The 20,591-nt window shown below is 40.6% G+C and overlaps 4 protein-coding genes across 5 annotated transcripts; 1 reads left to right on the forward strand and 3 right to left on the reverse strand.

Annotated features, from left to right (window-relative positions):
* Positions 1-201: 201 nt before the first annotated feature.
* On the reverse strand, positions 202-4,840 carry LOC141910659 (uncharacterized). Its single transcript, XM_074801375.1, has 4 exons — positions 4,712-4,840; positions 3,835-3,954; positions 3,019-3,096; positions 202-1,928 (listed from the first exon to the last, which is right to left on the reverse strand). Exons 2-4 carry the CDS (start codon positions 3,926-3,928, stop codon positions 622-624), a joined length of 1,479 nt encoding a protein of 492 aa, XP_074657476.1. The 5' UTR covers positions 3,929-3,954; positions 4,712-4,840; the 3' UTR covers positions 202-621.
* A 620-nt stretch (positions 4,841-5,460) lies between these two features.
* Positions 5,461-8,509, reverse strand: LOC141910671 (A-kinase anchor protein 14-like). Of its 2 annotated transcripts, none has more exons than XM_074801387.1 (5): positions 8,402-8,509; positions 7,686-7,959; positions 6,506-6,685; positions 5,738-5,790; positions 5,461-5,620 (listed from the first exon to the last, which is right to left on the reverse strand). In XM_074801387.1, the coding sequence occupies exons 2-5, from the start codon at positions 7,935-7,937 to the stop codon at positions 5,536-5,538; spliced, it is 570 nt and encodes a 189-aa protein (XP_074657488.1). In that variant the 5' UTR covers positions 7,938-7,959; positions 8,402-8,509; the 3' UTR covers positions 5,461-5,535. The 2 variants fall into 2 exon arrangements, with proteins under 2 accessions (XP_074657488.1, XP_074657487.1); XM_074801386.1 differs by having other exon boundaries at positions 8,365-8,509.
* A 473-nt stretch (positions 8,510-8,982) lies between these two features.
* On the reverse strand, positions 8,983-12,382 carry LOC141910672 (uncharacterized). Its single transcript, XM_074801388.1, has 6 exons — positions 12,355-12,382; positions 11,933-12,102; positions 11,205-11,272; positions 10,762-10,859; positions 10,232-10,353; positions 8,983-9,558 (listed from the first exon to the last, which is right to left on the reverse strand). The coding sequence occupies exons 1-6, from the start codon at positions 12,359-12,361 to the stop codon at positions 9,478-9,480; spliced, it is 546 nt and encodes a 181-aa protein (XP_074657489.1). The 5' UTR covers positions 12,362-12,382; the 3' UTR covers positions 8,983-9,477.
* A 345-nt stretch (positions 12,383-12,727) lies between these two features.
* Positions 12,728-16,734, forward strand: LOC141910661 (mannose-6-phosphate isomerase-like). The gene is made up of 8 exons (XM_074801377.1): positions 12,728-12,845; positions 13,004-13,131; positions 13,395-13,586; positions 14,018-14,159; positions 14,255-14,428; positions 14,995-15,168; positions 15,834-16,042; positions 16,477-16,734. Exons 1-8 carry the CDS (start codon positions 12,833-12,835, stop codon positions 16,672-16,674), a joined length of 1,230 nt encoding a protein of 409 aa, XP_074657478.1. The 5' UTR covers positions 12,728-12,832; the 3' UTR covers positions 16,675-16,734.
* The last annotated feature ends 3,857 nt before the right edge of the window (positions 16,735-20,591 follow it).

Here is a 20,591-nt window from a genome sequence, read left to right on the forward strand (position 1 = left end):
CATTGAGCACCGGCTACGAATTAACACTTACATCTGGTTCTGTCACTGGTGCCAGCTATGAATATATTCGTAGAATCACACGGTTCCTGATTGGCTGGCAATATGAACAGCCTGCTTCATACTCTATTCTCATTGGTCAATTTCGAGCTAAGGCTGACTTATGTCACAGCTCCAGCGCCGACCTACGAGTGTATTCACGTGGCACCAGGAGGCGCCACCATATCATCGAGCTGGCACTCAACGCGTTAACACACACACACCAAAAAAACACCAGGATCCAGTTCCACAGTTGTGAGTTAGAGTTAACTCTGAGTTAAAGTTAGTTCATTTTCAGTGATTAAACCCAGAGTCGAATCTTAACTCGGAACTGTAGAACTGGATCCAGGGCAGCAGTTGCTCAGAGTCAACGTAGTGATAATTACAAGTTCATCGATACTACGGCATCAATCCGCCGATTATCTTAAACCAACTATTGAGCAACTGACAAACACCAAATGAATACAATTATAATCATTATAATCAATATCGACGAGTTTAAATATTAAATATTGCCAACACGCACGGACAGACACACGGAATTAAAAGAACGCACAATAATTTATTAACTTATTTTCCGATCGACTACTGACAGAACGTATTCGCGTTATTGTTACTAACGTTATTCGACTGATTATTAATATCATTTCGATGATTGTTATTACTATTATTACTGAACGGAGAGGGCGTCGGCGGCTGTACGACCGCGCCGGCCGCACTGACGACGGCCGCCGCCGCGTGCATTTTAACGTGATTCGCCAACGCGACGCGCTGTCGGAAACTCTTATCGCAATGCGAGCAGACGTACGGTCGTTCGCCGGTGTGAATACGCGTGTGCATCGTGAGGTAGTTCCGGTGCGCGAAACGCTTCAAGCAGACGGCGCATTGAAACGGTTTTTCGCCGGTGTGAATGCGTACGTGGTGTTTCAACGTGCCCTGCTGCGTGAAGTTCTTACCGCAGTAGTCGCAGTGATACGGTTTCTCGCCGGTGTGAATGCGAGTGTGCACGGTCAGGTAGTTCCGATGCGAGAAGCGTTTCTCGCAGTATTCGCAACGGAACGGTTTCTCGCCGGTGTGAATACGCAGGTGTCCGGTCAGCGTGCTCTGCTGCGTGAAACTCTTCAGACACACGTAGCACTTGTACGGTTTCTCGCGCGGCGGCGCCGCCGGCGCTTGTTGCGACGACGCCATCGCGCCCGGTAACAACGTATTGTTCAACGCGACCGATCGTCCGCTCATGCGGTTCAGAACGTCGTAGTAATTCTGCGGCGAGCCGAGCGGAGGAAAGTCCTCCGGTTCCGGTTTCACGTCGAGGCTGTTATTCAGCAGCCAACTGGCGCATTTTTCGTGCGATTCGATCTTTTCGAGGTTCAAACCGCTGTTCAGTAGACCGTTCGCGGTCAGTCCGTTCTGCGTCGGTTTCGCAGCAGCCTTCGTCGATTCGGTGGCGAATTTCACATTTCGCGTCGTCAACGGCAGATTATTACCGTACAGCGGCGCCACCACACTCGATTGATTCTGCGCCGCGAACCCGTTCAAGTGATTGCTGTTGTTCGTTAGAAACGTATTCGGATAAACGCCCGCGGCGCTCGATTGAACACCGGCGTAGTTTTTATTATTGGCCGCGTTCAATGGAAAACACGGAAGGTTCAAACTATGCCCGTTATTGTCCGTGTTGCTGCCGTTCAATTTCAGCAAACTCTCCATATCTCCGGTGAGGTTACCGGTCGCGGCAGTACCCGTCTGGTTACCATGACTACCAGTAAATGAACGTTCCGGATTGGGACTGGAGCCGTCCCCGTCGTTGGTGAGATCAACAGTCGTGACTCCGCGACTTCCGCCGTTCACGTACGGACTGTAGCCGAACGGCGAATTTGAGACAAATGTTCCTCCTAGAACAAACGACGAAAAAACAAACTTTAAACTCGAGTCACTTCGAAAATTGTCGATAAAATCTAGATAGAAATTTTCACCAATCAAAATTTATGATCCAGTTCCATCGTTATCAACATCGAAAATGGAACAATTTTAACCCAACATAATCGAGATACTGATTAGATAGCTTCGGAACTGGATCCAGAAAATGTTCTCCAAATTACAAAATGGGCTTTAAGAAAATCAGAATGGTTTAGTATTAGTGACAACGTTTATTAGTATAGACGGTGCTTAAAGACTCACAATATCGAAGATCTAACCATGAAAATCTGTTTAACTAACGTCAAGTGCGATCTAAGGAGTAAAAGCCATATCTGAAATTTTGCTTGCCCTAAAAAATCACTTTGCCCTGTACACACAAGCAGTCCAATTGGTGGCACAATCATCCATTGTCTTGAGTGGGAAAAAAGCTAGCCCTTGGGACGAGCGAAAATGATAAGCTACTTGCCCTAATGAAAATTAAAGTTGCGTTCGCACTAGGATTTCAGTACGGTACTAAGCGCTCACACTTGGAAATTATTCGAGGCCCATTCGCGGCTTACTTCATAAGCACCGAATCTAGTGTGAACGCGGCTATACTCGTCCCAGGCAATCGGACAAGTAATTAGATCGGACCCTGTCGTGTCAGACGTTCTAGGTAGAACGCTTCTATCCATCTTCAGGTATCAATCTGCAGCCTGGTTCCGCTAGTATTTGACATCCTAGACTGATACTAATGCTCATCTTCAGAAATTCATTTGAAATGAATTCATTCCGAATCAATTTCTGAAGACAAAGACAGTTGATGATACGATGAGAAATAAATAGAATTTCTGGATGAAAGCATTCCACCCAAAATGTCCAGTTTAACAGATTTCGGTCTCGAATCATGATCATTGTGGATCTTTCATTTATATACTACTAAACTGCGACTATAATTTGTTTTCCGATGATTCGACATTCAATTTTGCGGGAATCTTCTTATCTTTTCTCAGTCGGCTCTATCTAACCGAGGGGTCCACCGACTACAAGCCGATACTTAAAAGAGAGTTGAATATTTCTAAATACCTCTGGTATATGGACTAGATGTAGAGGTGAATAAACCCGGGAATATCATTCCATTTTGTAGATGTCTTGCCGGGTAACCTACAATTTTAAATCAATGCTATGTGAAAGTTATTTCTGCTAGCCTTCGTCGGGGAGCCTAAAAAATCTTAATCCAGTTCAAATTTCAACGAAAACGCACTCGTATTTTCGTTACACAAGGGCATCGCTGCGCCATCTGGTATGTGCCACCGGTACCTCGTCAAAACTTAATTAGTGATTAGTAATTAAAACATACATTAGTAAAACCGCAGCCTCCGCTTCCAGAAGTCAGATTGATGAACTCTGCAATCAAAATATATATCGGTGAAAAAGGCATCGAAATATTTCGACCGACAGAAGTTTTCATTTTTCAGAGATTTTTACACTTCCGCGTAATTTTAAAAGTCGAAATCCTTTCTTTTTTTAAACTATTTTTCGCATCAATCTGATCTCCGGAAGAACCTGACCGACCGTTCCTCCCCCCCCCCCCCCGGCAGGTGCCGACGAGGGTTCACTGACCTATAGACCCCGGAAGAACCCGACCGACCGTTCCTCCCCCCCCCCCCCCCCGGCAGGTGCCGACAAGGGTTCACTGACCTATAGACCCCGGAAGAACCCGACCGACCGTTCCTCCCCCGGCAGGTGCCGACGAGGGTTCACTGACCTATAGACCCCGGAAGAACCCGACCGACCGTTCCCCCGGCAGGTGCCGACAAGGGTTCACTGACCTATAGACCCCGGAAGAACCCGACCGACCGTTCCTCTGCCCCAGGCAGATGCCGACGAGGGTTCACTGACCTATTGACTGATGCTCCTGACACGAAGGCGATTCATCTTTTTCGCGTTTTATACGAAATGCCGGTAAACATTGATCGTTAAGTGACGTTTCCATTTAATTTTCTCTCGAGTCTTCAGCGACTGAAATAAAATTCACAACGAAAACAGTCAAAGAATCGTTTCTGTTATCACACAGATCACGATTCCAATCTTCCCTGATATTTTCCTAACCCTTGACCACAAATTCCCTGATTAGAGTATAAGATATTCTCAGTGGGGGTTGTTTCTTATCAAGAGGTTCCATTGTGCCACTCGTCACCAACAAGAACAACAAGACACCAAAAATTCCCAGATTGAATTATTAGATATCCTCAGTGAGGGCTGTTTCTTATCAAAAGGTTCCTTCCTTGTGCCACTTGTCACCAGCAAGAACAACAACAACTATTCAAATTCCGTCACTTCATCCAGATTTTCATGAAAAGTGTAAGAATTCCCTGATTTTCCCAAACGTAAATCCAGAATTTCTTTTCTGAGATTTTTAATACTTTTATAACACACCGGGTTTGCTTAATTATAGAATCGGTGGATTGGTCAAATAACGTAAGAAAGAAGTAGGCCTAATTAATTAAGATTTTGTAGCCTAGTTTTCAGGATTAAGAGGTATTTTTATTGGTTGTTTAGTTTAAGGATATGTAAAAGGTATCAAATATCCACCTCGCGTAATTAGAACGCACATTTTCCAACCACGGCGACTGGAAATTGGGCTAGACAGTCGTAGACGGGGCCTACCCCCGAATTTTTAGAGCGACATTTTCCGCCGAATTTCACCGATTTTCAACGTCAATTCCTGCTCGAATTTAGAAAAATTCAACTCAAATCGAATCATACTCCAATTTACCTTCGCTTTTTTGCATTTAGGTATTGTTTTTCGCTGGGAATAGTCGATTCTAAAGGCGTTTTCCCCGTCTAAATCATCGCATTATCAATGGATAGAGCTACCTTTATTCCCCACGATCAGCACCAGTCGCGAACTACAGAAATGCGTGTCGTCGATACCGGAATATTAGTCGCACTAATAACCGAAAGCGATCGTCTGGCGCAATTAGTGCTTGCGGGCCGCGAACGCCGGAACTAGTGCGGTTTCATTCCCATTGCAATACGTGATAACTTAAAAGTTCCTATAGGGAACTATAACCACATTTCTGTTTTCTAGTTCTAAACAGTCAAATTATCTGAATGCCTAACACCCGGAGACCACAGGGCTGTTTGACAACCTCTGCTAACAGTTAGTTATACTGACTAATCGTTGGGTAAGCTTCGGATGGGCTCATACCATCTATATGTGGTTTGTGAAAATATCCGATCGTGAAACTAAACCACAGACAGGTTACTGACTAGTGTCTGGGGGACGTGCATACAACCACTTCCAGGTCTGGGCCGAATCCCATTGGATTGGAGACAATGTATGACATCGTTTTTCGTGGTCACCATTTGCTTTGTTAACTAAAGACTAAGAACTTAAAACAGGTATTGGTCCACACACAGTAAGACAGGGACTACTGATTAGTCTCAAGAGTTGGATTCGCAGATAGGCGCCATGACATTCTAGACATAACAATTGAAAACTAAAAATTTGAAATATGGACGGATTTATTCGAAGATTTATCACAATATTTTCTAGATAAGAATAAAAACAATTTAGGAGGCGAGAAGTATCTACAATTAATAATCAATAAATCGCATCATTTGAGCTTTACTTTCGATTATATCTTTCAGCCAAACTTCTCGAAATCTCGATTTTCCTGGTCTGAAAAATAATCAAATCAAACATGACATTTCACTTACTGCTGGATACATTAAAAAAAATTACCGTAATCTCAACGTAATTTCTGCGTTAACTGAAACCAGATTTGTTTTTACATACCTGTGAACCAATGTGTTCGTCTCAAATACGTAGTAAACTTCAACTGGGTAATTCTAGAAAATATAATATACAAGTTGATTAAAAAAATTATCTGGGTGGCCACTCTAATCGATTTTGCTTCCCCCCGAGTATTCCCTGAAATGTAAGTTATTTCCCTGACTCGATCTGCTAAGAATCCAATCAATTAACACAGTTAAATACATAACGTACTGAAATTGTGACTGTAAGTGTGATCTAGCAATCTCAACAATTTTCCCAAATTTTTTTTAAAGAAAATTTCCAGACTTTGTAGCCACCTTATGGGAAACTACTACCGTAGTTCAAGCAAAACATTTCCAGACTTTATTCGTACATTATTACAGTGGGATTCTATTTATACTATCACCACGACATGGATATAGCGCTTTATGAATGGTTTAAATGCCGTTGAAAAATGGAACAAAAATACCACAGGCTGCAGGGGCGGATCCAGGGGCATGCAGTGACCATGTCGATCGATAAAAAGGGCATATATTCTTAATTCAGGGCGGAAAGGCATATCAGCAAAATTTTTGAAATTTTACTATCATTTTAGAGCTTTCTGAGCATCTCTGAGAGGCATTTAGTCGTCAAGAAATATAGGTTATATATTTAGGAAAAATATCGATTGTGTATCTCAGGTGGTTACAACGGCAAATTTTGATACAGGGAAAAAATAAAAAGGCACTTAAAAATTCCGACCGTGTCGGGCGACACGGTCTAAATCGGCCCCTGCGTCGGTTTTCGTACCTTCGGTTTTATTTTCGAGATTTGAAACGTGAAGTAAACGGAAGCGGTTGCTTTCGGAACCGGTTTACGCCGCGTCGGTATCGACCATCGGACGCGGTATCGATGACGATAATCGAACGACGCCTCGTCGACGCCGAGATAATCGATACAATACAACCAGCCGTTCTCGTACTGCCACGTCTGAAATACATTCAAATACATTCTGAAAATACATTCAAATACATTCTGAAATACATTCAAATACATTCTGAAATACATTCTGAAATACATTCTGAAATACATTCTGAAATACATTCAAATACATTCTGAAATACATTCAAATACATTCTGAAATACATTCAAATACATTCTGAAATACATTCTGAAATACATTCTGAAAATACATTCTGAAAATTCATTCTGAAAATACATTCTGAAATACATTCAAATACATTCTGAAAATACATTCAAATACATTCTGAAATACATTCTGAAATACATTCTGAAAATAAATTCTGATATACATTCTGAAATACATTCGTCTCAAACAAAATACATTCCAAAAAACTCAAACCCTTAAAACAATAAGACTATTTCCAGTCTTGATGAATATCGGTAGAGAACCCCACGACATCAATTCAAACAATTGTTTCTGTTGTTTCTTTTTTCTTAAGTTCCGGGCATCCTCCCGCGGCAGGGGTTCGAACCTGATGGTATCGAGATTGTCGCGATACAAAACCCTGCCACACTAGACCGAGTATGCAGCTTCATGCGCAGCTTAGATGATGTCATTATTAGCCAATCAAAAATCCCGTTTTTATTCTAGCCATTTATAGTACTTCCATGAAATTCGCTTCAGCGATTATACAACGAGCAATCTGATTGGTGCCGCAAGTTTCCGCGCAGCAAACCTGCACACCCGCGCCCGGTTTCATAGACTGAGTATCAAAGTTATCCCTAGGGGTTAATCCTCAATCCGGGTGGCAACTACCGTAGTAACAATGAGAAACCATGGTTATAACTGACTAGATTCAAAATGTTCCCAGGGACTATTTTTCTTCCATCCATGAAACCCAGCCCTGGTCTAGTGTGGCAGGGTTCGAATCTCTACCGGGGATGGGAAACGCAAGAAAAAAAAAATATCAATAACAGTCAGTTTAGGGACTGTTTTTCTATAGGCAAGTTTTTACTTGAACCTAACCTTAATAAACTCGTGTATTTTTTCTTCGCCTTTCTTCTCGGTGAATTCGTCGATCGTAAGCCATGCGATATTTTTCACGTCGTGCTCCTCGTAAATGAAGCTTCCCTCTCGACTGTCGTCTAGCGGAATCGTGTGCAGGGCCGTTTTAGTCGGTTCGTCGCCGGGTAGCTCCTCCTCGAGTTGTTTCATCGCTATGCCGATCGCGGCGTCGACCAGCGAATGAGCCTGCTGGGCGTAGATATCTAACTCCATCGCGATTGATCGGGCCACGGACCTGTTGTAATGGATAGGAAAAAGAATTATCGAAACATGCTTCTTCAACCCACAGGACCCGTATCAGAGTTGTAGGTAGTTGTAAAAACGATAATCTGTTAATCTTGTGTCTACGTTATTATTAAAGAGACTGGATTAACAGATTATTGTTTTTACACTAACTACCTTACCTACTTAGGCTAATAGTACATTAACTCTGATACGAGCCCCCGTGCTTCAGCCTGAATTAGAATAGACCTTTATTAGGCTAAGTTTAGGTTAAACGTATGCGAAACTTTTCAAACTAGGATAAAAATTGTTTTGAAAGAAAGAACTTAGTCCTGAATAGTCAAATAAACTGAATTGAATTTTAGATTTAAATATCATTTTTTTTAGATTACAGCGCCGAAAAGAAACTATTTTTAACGTTTAAATATAGAATTCCTGCATTATCTTAATCCTAACTTCTCTTTGGTATTCAATGTGTATAAGGACAAGCAGCTTTCACGAGCTTTCTCGGGGAATCGTAAGAAATTGGATATATTTTTCACGCAATAAATTTTGATTTATTTATTTGTGCTGCGGTGAATGTTGAAAGTCTGCTCGGGTTTCCATGGGGAGACAGAACGTAGGTTCGAATCCCGAATTATCAAAACTCTCTATCACCAGGCCAACACTAGGGTAACAGCGTTTATTCCCAGGCCAACACTAGGGTTATTGAGTTTATTCACCAGGCCAACACTAGGGTAACTGCGTTTATTCCCAGGTCAACACTAGGGTAACTGCGTTTATTCCCCAGGCCAACACTAGGGTAACTACGTTTATGCACCAGGCCAACACTAGGGTAACTACGTTTATTAAACAGGCCAACACTTTCTCCTTTGGACTCAAACAGTCATTACTCACAATGGGCTCTGCACCCATAGTTCAGCTTAAGTATCAGTCAAACCGAACTGCTGAGACTAAAACACAAATCAACAAAAGTTTTCATTATCATAAATATTTTTAATAATTTATCACAAAAATGTATTAAAAATACCTTTAATATTATCAACATAGGCAAATTCCCATTCCCAACTTATCTAGCCGAACAAGGCATTCGAATGAACGTCTTTTCCTCAAACATTAACAGTTCGATTCGACGTTGCTAGTTTTTAAGTATCCAGCCATTTCTCTCTCAACAGATCAGCTGAAAATCAGTCTCATATCAATTTGACGTTCTTGCTACGATTTCAGGGGCTGCACGTGTTCCACAGTTGCGAGTTCCAGTTAACTCAAGAGTTAAAATCGGTTCTTGTTTAATGAGTTAACTCAAGAGTCAAATCCTTACTCAAAACTATTGAACTGGGTCCCGATATCAATAACTACAAAAATGCTACTCCGTTTCGTTCAATAATTAACAGTATTCATACATGATCTATAAATATGACAATTGCACAGTTTCTTTTTAAAAGATTTTCTTCGTTTTGCAATGTTTGCTATAAATGCATGCAACGTTATTTTCTTCATCTTCCCGCAGAGAAATTTTTTTTTCGAAATTTCAAATTTTCGTCGAACGTAGAATCTCTTCGAGATCTCCGATTTCATCGATCAGTTTCGCTTCCGTTTCGATCTTCTGCAGCTGTTACGAAATAAATTTCAGAAATTATATTTCTTTCATCAAATCTAGAGTTGAATGAAATAGACTACTCTTAAACTGGAAGACGAATTTCAGGGTTCTTACAGATTGCGGAATAGAGCGCTCACTGATATTTCTCTGATCCTTGACCAATTTATAAGATTGGGGTCATTCATTTATTAAGTACGTATCAAGGGAGGGGGAGGGGTCAGTGCAATTGCGTACTGTAATGCTTAATGTATATGAAAAAATGGCCGATTTTGCGTACAGAGGGGGAGGGGGTTGAAAAATTCAAATTTTATGCGTACGTAATAAATGAATGAACCCATATACTTTATTGGGAGCTGTTTTGTATCAAGAGGTTTTTTGTGTCACTCGTCACCAGCAAGAACAACAAGACACCAAAAATTCAAATTTCCCAACTATTCCCCCATTTTCAAGAGAAGAGTAAGAATTACCCGATTTTCCCTCCAGGGAAAAATAAATCCCCTGAATTCCCACCTGATCTGTTTGAACCCTGAAACTTCTAACCATTGCAACAGAATATGAATTAAATTCTATCGTTCTCAAATTATCGCCTATCATGAAAACACAGGTACCCATTGGTTCAAGTTTAAACAGAGTTACCAGTCTAGGCAGACTCTACTCTGCATTCGAGGAAAGGAAAAATGGTCACCTGATTTTTTTCAAGCTGTTCGCCACATTTCTGACGTTGTTTCAGCGCCGATATTTGATCTAATTTTTTATGTAACGAGGCGAGGTTCCGTTGAGTCGGAGTCAAACCCAAAGTTTGCTTCACTGAAAACAAAAACGAATTCATTTATTAAATAATCAAACATCTGCTTAAGGGGGGGGGGCCTGTTCTTTAGATATGTAGACAATGAGGGCCGACTTTCACAGCTGATTCCAACAGGTATGTTAATAAATTACCATATATCCATATTATACATATAATATGGATATATATATATATCCATATTACCATATTATCATTATTTGTACTATTATTATCATTATTTGTATCTGTCATCACTTTCTGTGCATTACAAATCCCCCTCCCTGATTTTTTTAAGCTATTACACACAATTATCTGCTGCTATTTTCAGCAGTATGTATCCTAGGGATCATAAGTGACGCCTCCCCTTGCGTGACTGCCCGATCAACAAAGTGCTAAAATGAACGTGATTAACGCAGTGATTAAATTACCCGGTGGTGGAGACGCTTCTTGAGGTTTTTCTTCTTGCTGGTTTGACAAAGGAAGATCCTTCATAAGTTTATCCAATTCTTGCTCGGATAACTTAGGTCTGAAGTGAAATCAAGGCATATTAACAGCATTCAGTTTCTCCGTAATTAATAATCAAAAGTAAGAATTAACGAACAAACTAAACACCACAGCAATTTAAGACAATTTCAATTTTCAACAACCCTTCACCAGTTAATCTTAACCATCTGACCCTTGAATCTTTTTAACAATATTCCTCGCACCACAATTAGTTATCTAAATCTCAAACATCGAGTCACATCTGACAAATAAAGCACGGACTGCGTATCTTTTTATGGGATTCAATTGGAGGGCCCCATTTACGCAGAGAACAGTGAAACAGTGGCCGACCATCGGGAGACTGGGATGCAGGAGTCACTCAACTTACGTAACACCATTCACCAGATCTGTAACCACCCATATTTGCTGTCTAATAGTACTGGCAGCTTTATGATCCTGTAAATATATCGTAAATTACAAAACAATTAAAAAAATTTCAACTTCAATTTAAAAGCAGTCGGTCAAACTCACTGTTTAAGCCGAAGTAATTGGACAACTTAAATTTAGAAAAATCGACGTGCAAGTAAAAATACTTAGTCTGAAGTGAATACCAGATGATGTTCAGGTTTCCCTGTCACCTTCACCTTTTTGGGAACAACAGCCAGATTCGCATAGGGATCATTCATTAATTACGTACGCATAAAATTCGAATTTTTCAACTCCCCTCTCCCTCTATACGCAAAATCGGCCATTTTTTCATATATATTAAGCATTACAGTACGCATTTGCACAGACCCCTCCTTTAATGGGTACATAATAAATGAATGACCCCATAGTGGAACCTCGTAATGAACTCGGATACAAGGATTCATCGGATATATCAAACATAGTAAGAGAGCCCCGAGTAAGAAAATTTAATCAATTTCATACTGGTTATAGCGAACTATCGGTTATAACGAACAGATTTCCTGATCCCGTGAAGTTCGTTGTAACTAAAACTGGGACTAAAAAAATATCTCTCAGCGTAATGTGACAACTTTAACCATGAGGAATTAAGCAAGCTTGTCAAGTTGTTAATGGGGGTAAATGCCGATTGAAGCCCGAACTGGAATTCACCTTGCTCTCTTTAGCTACTTCGAGTTGTTGTTTGAGATCGATCAATAGTTCCTCCTCAGTCGTTTGTCCCGACGACGTCAACCCGTTCTCGTCTGATTTCTGACGGGATTTCTTTTCGCGGCGTTTACGATTTTTCGCCGCCGATTTACTTCCTCCTCCACCGACAGAATCTGAAAATAATAGATTAATTCACTCAGCAGCCCGCTCTGCAACAGTAACGTAAGGTGCTGCCACCTACGTAGGAAATTTTGACTATTTTGGCTCAAGTACTGAATTTTACGAAGTTTACACTGCTAAAATTATGTTCGACTAAAATTATAGTTCAATCACATTCGTTCACGTTAATCTAAGAGGTATGACACGAATGTATACCCGTTTGTTTTTTGAAAAAAGAACATTTAGAGATGAGGAAGAAAAATTACCAGCCATCTTGAATTTCGATAGGACGCCGCGAACGAAACTTTATGCTGAGAAATCTTTGAGACCAATTGATTATTTGATTTTTTCTTACTCAGTTATCTTTAAATATATTTTAAAGCGAGAAAACTTATTTAACATATCTAAAAATTTATTTCATAAATTCAACATGGCTGTACCCGGCGTCTTATTCTAAATTTAAATGTATTTTATTGGTACATGTAAAGTCATGATAATGATAAAAGCGCAATTCAACCCACAAAATTAGAAAAGTCTAAAGATTCCTGGTAGAATTGAATAATTAAATGGTTTTATTGACAACAGAATAGAAAATAAACGACACTTTGAGAAGACAACCGTCCTGTGCTGCATTGCCACGTACCTCAAGCCGTCACAAACTTATTTCCGGGTTTGTGTCAAACACAAATTGTCTTTTTCCCGTTTTAAGCCGGTTGACAGCGTTTCAACTGCCGACAGTTGAACATGTCAGACGGGGGTAAAGTTCAATCCATTTTCTACTTGTTGACAGCAGTTTGCATTTAATATGATGTTTATTTCTCCTTGAATAGTAGTATTCAACAATCAATCAAATCCAAACTCATTTTCATTTTTGTCTGACAGAACCTCACTCACTGTTTCTCTATATCTTTGTAGCGTTTTTGCTGAAAAGCACGATCCAGACTTACCCGTGGGGTCGAGTGGGGTCTGGCAGCGAGGTGGCGCTGTTAGCCAATGGCAACGACGCATCCTTTGATATCGATGAAAATACAACGTACGCGGAGGTGAGTCGAGATTTGTGGAAGGATTTCGCGATTTTTCAAAAGATAGAATTTTCCAATAATTCACTCTTGAATATTTGAATCCTCACTTGCCTCAAGTGGAATCCTCTATTGCCGCAATAGTTGATGTCCTACTGCACGCTAGCGACACCTGGTGGATCCTCACTCACTACTAGTGGAATTCTCTATTGCCACAGTTGATGTCGTAGTAGCGACACCCGGTGAATCCTTGATTTTTTCTATCCCGATATTTTTTTCTCTTGCAGCTATGGATGGGAACTCATCCCCGAGGAGCCAATCGGATTGTTCCCGGCGATAGACTGTTATCTGATTGGCTGAAGGAAAACCCGCAGTATTTGGGATCGAAGTTACGTCAACGGTTCGGCGACACTCTGCCGTTCCTGTTCAAAGTTTTATCGGTGAATAAAGCTCTGTCGATTCAGGCTCATCCTAATAAGGTATTTTACTTAAGAAACAATTTCTTGAAACTTGAGGAGCAATGTGTTGCACCAGATCTACACCTATTCTCTATTACCACTAGTCTGTATCCTACTTCACGCTAGTGACACCTGGTGGATCGTCACCTGGTGAATCCTCTATCCCGCAGTGGTAGTTGATGTCCTTCTGCACACTAGTGACACCCAGTGGATCTTCACTCGCCACGAGTGGAATCTTCTATTGCGCGGTAATTAATGTCTATGTCTTGCTGCACAGTAGCGACACCTGGAGGATCTTCACTTGCCACAGGTGGAATCCTCAATTGTGCAGTAGTTGATGTCTTACTGCACACTGGCGACACCTGGTGGATCCTCACTTACCACAAGTGGAATTCTAGCTTGTCACAATCGACTGCGAAGTCAACGTTACTCGATGGTTTTACGTATTTCAGGCCCATGCTGAGATTCTGCACGCTGCAGACCCTGCTCATTACCCGGACGACAATCACAAACCGGAGGTGGCAATAGCTCTCACTGAATTCGAAGGTCTCTGCGGCTTCCGTCCTTTACATGAAATATTCTCCAATATCAAAGGTGAGAAGAAATATTCATTTTAAAAAACGAAGAAAAAATGTGTTATATATCTTAAATGTCAGTTAAAAACGATGAATTTCCTGCGATTATTACAGCGATTCCGGAAATTCAAAACGCGATCGGTGCTGCCACCTATACACGGATAAACGAATCGAAAGAACTAAGCGACGAACAGAAATTGAAATCGTATTTTACGGCGATGATGAAATGCGATCAAAGCGTCATGGAAACGAACGTTGAATCTCTAGTCAAACGAGTCGGTCTTTTAGGTTCGTACGACAATCAAATCATTCCTCGCCATTATCTTTATCTTGTACATGTACCGCATTACGCGGCGTATTAAAATCCAATCACTGTATAGTGACCTAACTCTGCTGCGATGCGGTGTATCCATGTAGGCTAGTTATTAATTAGTTTGAATCTATCAAAAGATGGTAGCACCTGTTCAAAAATTAATCTAATTATGATACATCGCACCATTTTGTAAAATATTAGTAAATTACAGTGGAACCTCGTTACAACGAACTTCAGAGGACAAGGAAATCTGTTTGTTATAAATCGATAGTTCGTTATATCCAGTATGGAAGAAATAAAATTGTCTTACTTGGGACAAAGTTTTATATTTGTAATATCGCTGTATCTGAGTTTGTTATAACGAGGTGTTCCACTGTAAGATACACCGCACTACGGGGTAGTCACAATATAGCAGTATTCTTGTTATACACCGCACTGCAGTAGAATTTCTAATAATTGTCAAATTTGTTATTATATGGGTTGGGGAAGCATTTTGTCAGTCCTCTTCACCTAAAGATGAATTATTCTTTATGCATTTCAGATGTTAATAGTAGTGAATATACCCGGCTACAGGGGGAGCTGTTGTGTCGCGTGAACGGTCAGTTTCCCGGTGACGTCGGCTGTTTCTCGATATATTTCCTGAATCACATCGTATTGAAACCCGGTGAATCGATGTACTTAGAGGCGACGTTACCTCACGCCTATCTATCGGGAGGTAAATTCACCCTACGACATCATCAAGTTACCAGAAAACATATACGCGCGTCTATATGAAATTCCTTAAAACTTCATCAAATGACCAGTGTCTTGAAGAAGAGATATTATGCAGAAATCGAAATCAAAATTGCCTCGAGTCAAATTCCAGTATAGTTGGCTATACCCATTGATAATCCCCTTATGACATCATAAATTGCCAGAAAACAGGTCAGCCTCTATAGATCTCCTTCTATGATGTCATAGATCTCCTCCTATGATGTCATCAAATAGACTCCTTATCTCGATAAATATCTACGTCTGCCTCTATAGTTCCCCTATGACATCATCAAATTACCAAGTGATTCGATCTCGAGACTCTTCCTCATAAAGATGTCTACCGCCGCAATTCCCCCTATGGCATTTTGTAATTTCCAGTGTTTTGACCCTCTTCGAGAATCTTCGTGAATTCCTTTTGTCTCAAGTGATATTTCAAGACTGTACCGATCAATTCCCCCTATGGCATTTTGTAATCTCCAGTGTTTTAATCCTCTTCGGGGAATCTTCGTAAAATCCCTTTCGTAAACTCCTTTTTGTCTCAAGTAATATTTCAAGACTGTACCGATCAATTCCCCCTATGAGATCATAGAAGAATTGAATGTTCTAAAACTTTGATATATTTTCCAGATTGTATAGAATGTATGGCTTGTTCTGATAACGTCGTCCGTGCAGGATTCACACCTAAATACAAAGACGTCGATACGCTGTGCGAAATGTTGAATTATTCGGGGAAAACCGCGTCCGAAAATCGGTTCAAGGCTCGACCGCATCCTTCAGATCCATACGTTACCGTGTACGATCCTGACATCGATGATTTCACCGTGTCAAAAATAGAGGTATTAGAAACATGTGTTGACGTCATTTTAACTGAAATTAGGGGGGGGGGGTTCCTCCCACTAGAAGAAGTCTAAGCATCTAGAACGGTTCTACAAAATGGTTCTACGACTGGCTGTAATTTGCCAATGTATGTGTAACTTTCCTAAGCCAAGTTGTAAAAATGTTTATCTCGGCACAGTATAAGGGATGAGGGCCGGCAGGAGCACTTAGCCCCCCCCCTGGATCGGCTCCTGATTAGGAATATTTTAGACACCGACCATCTTCGATTTTCAGTAACAGATATAAGGCTTCAGTTGCCCGAAACTATTTTGCCCGAGTCTTGTTTGATCAGATTCAAGATGGCCGCCTTTATGTGAAATATGGGTATTGAATCATTTGCTTAACTATAAAAACTATAATTTCTGTTTGTTAATTTCTGATTTTGCTGTTTCAGTTGCCGGCTGATGTGACGGATTATTCTCTACCGCTCATAGATGGCGCCAGTATCATCCTCGTAATCGAAGGTGAAGGTCGCACGATCGAACCGCTGTCGCGTGGTTCGGTGCTGTTCGTTTCAGCCAATCAAAACGTGACAATCGCTAAATCAAATGGTCAAAGAATGTTGATGTTTCGAGCTTATTGTCAGTTGTAAAATTTTACTGCGGAACAATCAAATTATTTATTGAATTAAATAGAATATTTATTTCTAAGAGAGAAAAGATGATTTCATTTCTTATTTTAAGGCCCATAATCAAAAACGATATCTTGTTTCTCCTTATCGGCCGGGTCATTTTGTAAACTGTAGTGAAATTTGTCATGACAGTCATTTCTATAACTGCCGGGTCTGTTATTAGTATAATAGTAGCTAGCTTGATCATGATTTCTGAAAAATACTTATATTGGGCAGACGGGTAAACTTTTAAGCTCAGCAGAAATGAGAAGCAAGGTATCAATTTTTTTAGCCTGAAGCATTTTAGAGAATATCTCAATCTGTCACTGTCTATTTCTGGTGTATTATTACATGACATCTCACTGATGCAAAGTGGTACTGATGGTGGTAGAGGATATGAACCCGATACCTAGGACATCCCTAAAAAAGTTCCTATTTCCGATGGATGGTGCCTATGAAATAGCGGCCTGTTTTAAGAATAGTGGTCAACTCAAATCTTACAGCTCATAGTTCGGCAAAATTAGAATGTTAACGCCTCTTATTCAGTATTGAGACCATACTCACAATCGGTATCAAACTTCACAGAGGCTCGTATCAGAGTTGTAGACTGTTAATCCAGTGTTATTTTATATACGTTTTACTACAATAAGGATGGGGTTAGTACCTAGCCGTTGTTCCTCAAAGTCAAACAACGTAACAGTTGTAGAGAACCGTAACAACGACTGGTATTCGGACTAGGATGGGGTGTATGGTTTGAGAATAAGTTTAATGGGTCATCTGTAAAACTGATGCGCAAGAAAACAAAAGTTTTGAATATTCGCGCGAGAAAACAAAAAATGGGCAAATGTAAGATTTTGATATAGAAAATATGCCGTATATGCGATTTCCAGGCATGGAAACAAAATCCACACCTAACATAACATAACAAACGCCCCTTTTTAGAAAGTACCCATCTATCTTCGGGACAGGCAACCAGATGCAGACTATCGTATCACAAGGTGCTTTCGATTCAAGCCGTACTAGTTTAATCGTTCATTTTTCGGAGGTTGAAAATAGACAAAACAACACAAAAGTCATGGAATTTGTTTTGTCAAATCGGATTTGATTTTCCTAATTATAATTTGCTAGTCACGTGTAATCTATTCAAATAAGATTTGCACAACAGGATGAATTTGACGACTTATTCAAAACGGCTGACAGGAAAAAAACTGCCCCGGTTATTGAAATATTATTTCCTATGAATGAGTTTCAATTTGTCTAAGTTTTGACCAATCTATATATCAGTGTTTCGAAAAAATCACCTCCGGATGATTTGATATCGCTGTGAATTTGATACCGTGTTAATTCAACAAGAAACGAAATTCTTATATGGACTTATCTAAATTTACATGATGATGTACGTTTAATCCAGTATCTAAATTAAAGAAAAAAAATTATTTTTTCTTAAATTATAGGAGTGTAAATAAAGCATGAAGTTTCTGGCAGAATTTCAGAGAATCCGTGCTCGAAGTAATTAAAAAAGCCTAATATGTCTCCCCTCAATTGAATCAAGGACTATTTCTGTCTTGACGGCGGGATCTCCGTGATAACTGCATGAATGATGATTAATCGCGAGGTAGTTGGGTTTCCCCCCAATGACTCAAATAGACCACTTTCCTCGTGCATGGTGTTAGTTAGTTATCTCGGGGTACATGAACTGTCCGTGACTAATAAACTAATTTCATTAGTAAATGTTTACGCGGTTTCTATGATATGAAGACCTGTGTTGGTGTGAATCTTTTACTGAAGTGCTATCGGTCGGTATAATTTATAAATTATTTTAGAATTTAAGAAAAAAAAACAGGCGGCGACTATAATAAACTACGGAAGTAGCTGTTGGGAATCAAGTAATTTACTTCATGGCCTTATTAAAGTTCCTCCACTATATTGTTAAGCTGACTACTGGCGCGTATTCAACCCGGCGGTGGAACCTTTCTTAATGTAAAACCATTCAACAATTGAGACACAATTGCGCCTTTTCAGAGTTGTTCATATCATTTATACGCGCCATTGAATACGTCACCGGCTGACCACGGTGTACACAAGCATACGCCATTCACCTCAGCTTACTCACACTGTGAACATGCTACCGTGGATTCTCCTCCTGGCGATTTTCGCTGCGCTCCCGCTCTTGCTCCTGTTCCTGCTTCCTGAGGAACGACATCTTTATGTTTTATGTGTTACTGTTCGTCTCTGTGCTGTCCTGTACTGTTCCGTGTTCATTAATCCGTTCTATTTTTCAGGTTTTAACCCGTTTTATTTTTCAGGGCCGATTTCTCTGTCGAATTTCAACGTTTGCTGGAACAAAACTAATGTCCGAAAGCGTCAGCTCTCCTTCGCCGGTCACGTGTCGAGGATGTCAGACAAAGCGTCGGTCAGGAAATGGCTGCCCTCTACACGCCCTCATACGGAACACGAAAACCAGGATGACGAGGCCTCACTGCCCCCACCTATCTACAAAGTGTGCTGAGTGATGTCAATGACGGGCATATCCGTGGGATTGCGCGGGATACAAATGGAGCGGTTATACTGGATTGTCACGCTACTAGCATTCATTGTGTCCTTGTGACCGCCCGGATGAGGGATGATTCTACTGTCACGCTCTTTGTTTCTGGTATTCTGAGTCGGCTGAGGGATGATTCTACTGTCACGCTCTTTGATTTCTAGTTTGATTGCTAGTTTTCATTGTGTCCTTGTGACAACCCCGGTCAGTGGATGAAGTCTCTTGTCGGCTTGTGAGTGCTAGTTTCATTGTGTCCTTGTGACAACCTCGGTCAGTGGATGAAGTCTCTTGTCACGCTTTTGAGTGCTAGTTGAGATCCTGAATCTCAACCCGGTCAAGCTGGTTGTACTGCGCTATTTGTGTTTCGTGCAATTTTACAGGTGTGTCAGTTACTGACGTCGCCCAGTACATCCTGCAGTTAGATGGGGAATGTGAGGCGTTGTCATTCTGGTTTTCGCGTTCTGTGTGAGGGCGTGTAGAGGGCAGTATATTCCTGGCTGGCTCTTTGTCTGGTGTTCTTGGCATGTGACCGGCGACGGAGAGCTGAAAAGCTTTCGGACATTAGTTTTGTTCCGTACCAGGTTTTCATCGCTCTTCTCTTTTTTTTCATTTCAGGACGCCCAAGATGAAGAAGAAGATGCTGAAGGTGACTACAATGAAGAAGATGCCGAAAAAAGAAACTGAACTCAGCAATATTGAAAGTTAAGTTGATACACATGTAAATTACGATGGGTGATACGGAAAGGATTGTGTAACTACAGAATATCGTTCTTTTACTCATTTCAGGTTAATCCGGAAAGGCCCATCTAAAATCTGCCCACCAGAAGTGCCCACAAAAGACTCCACCTTGAAGTACCACCAAACACCGAAAGACCTGCTGCAACCGAACTTGCAGTCTTCACCTCATCCTGCATGGCAACAGGAATGCATACAGACATAAAGCTAAGTTGATTTTTCATATCTGGGGTAGAATGCATAGGCACTGGTGAGGATAGAGACGCTGGTCAAGCTCACCATCTCCGCACTACTTTATTGAAGCTCTGTGGTCGGTAGTAAATTGAAATATAGCTAGGGCAATGATTGCTTGAATATTTACAATATTAGACGAAATGATTGAGTGAGGGCCCTTAAATATTCTTTAGTCTGATAATTAAAATGTAGATTGGTCAGTCATTGATTAAAAGATTTTGTAAGTATTTACAATTAAGGTAAATTCAATATCTTATGTGACATTTGAAATTTTTCGAATGTACCGTAGATATTTCAGGCCTCATATGACTATTGTTTAACTGACAATCAAGATATAGATAGAACAATTTACTAATTAACCAATCGCTTAGATATAAGCAATCATTCA

The sequence above is a fragment of the Tubulanus polymorphus genome, chromosome 9 (genome assembly GCF_964204645.1).
Source record: "Tubulanus polymorphus chromosome 9, tnTubPoly1.2, whole genome shotgun sequence".
In the NCBI taxonomy this organism is placed as follows: Eukaryota; Metazoa; Nemertea; class Palaeonemertea; order Tubulaniformes; family Tubulanidae; genus Tubulanus; species Tubulanus polymorphus.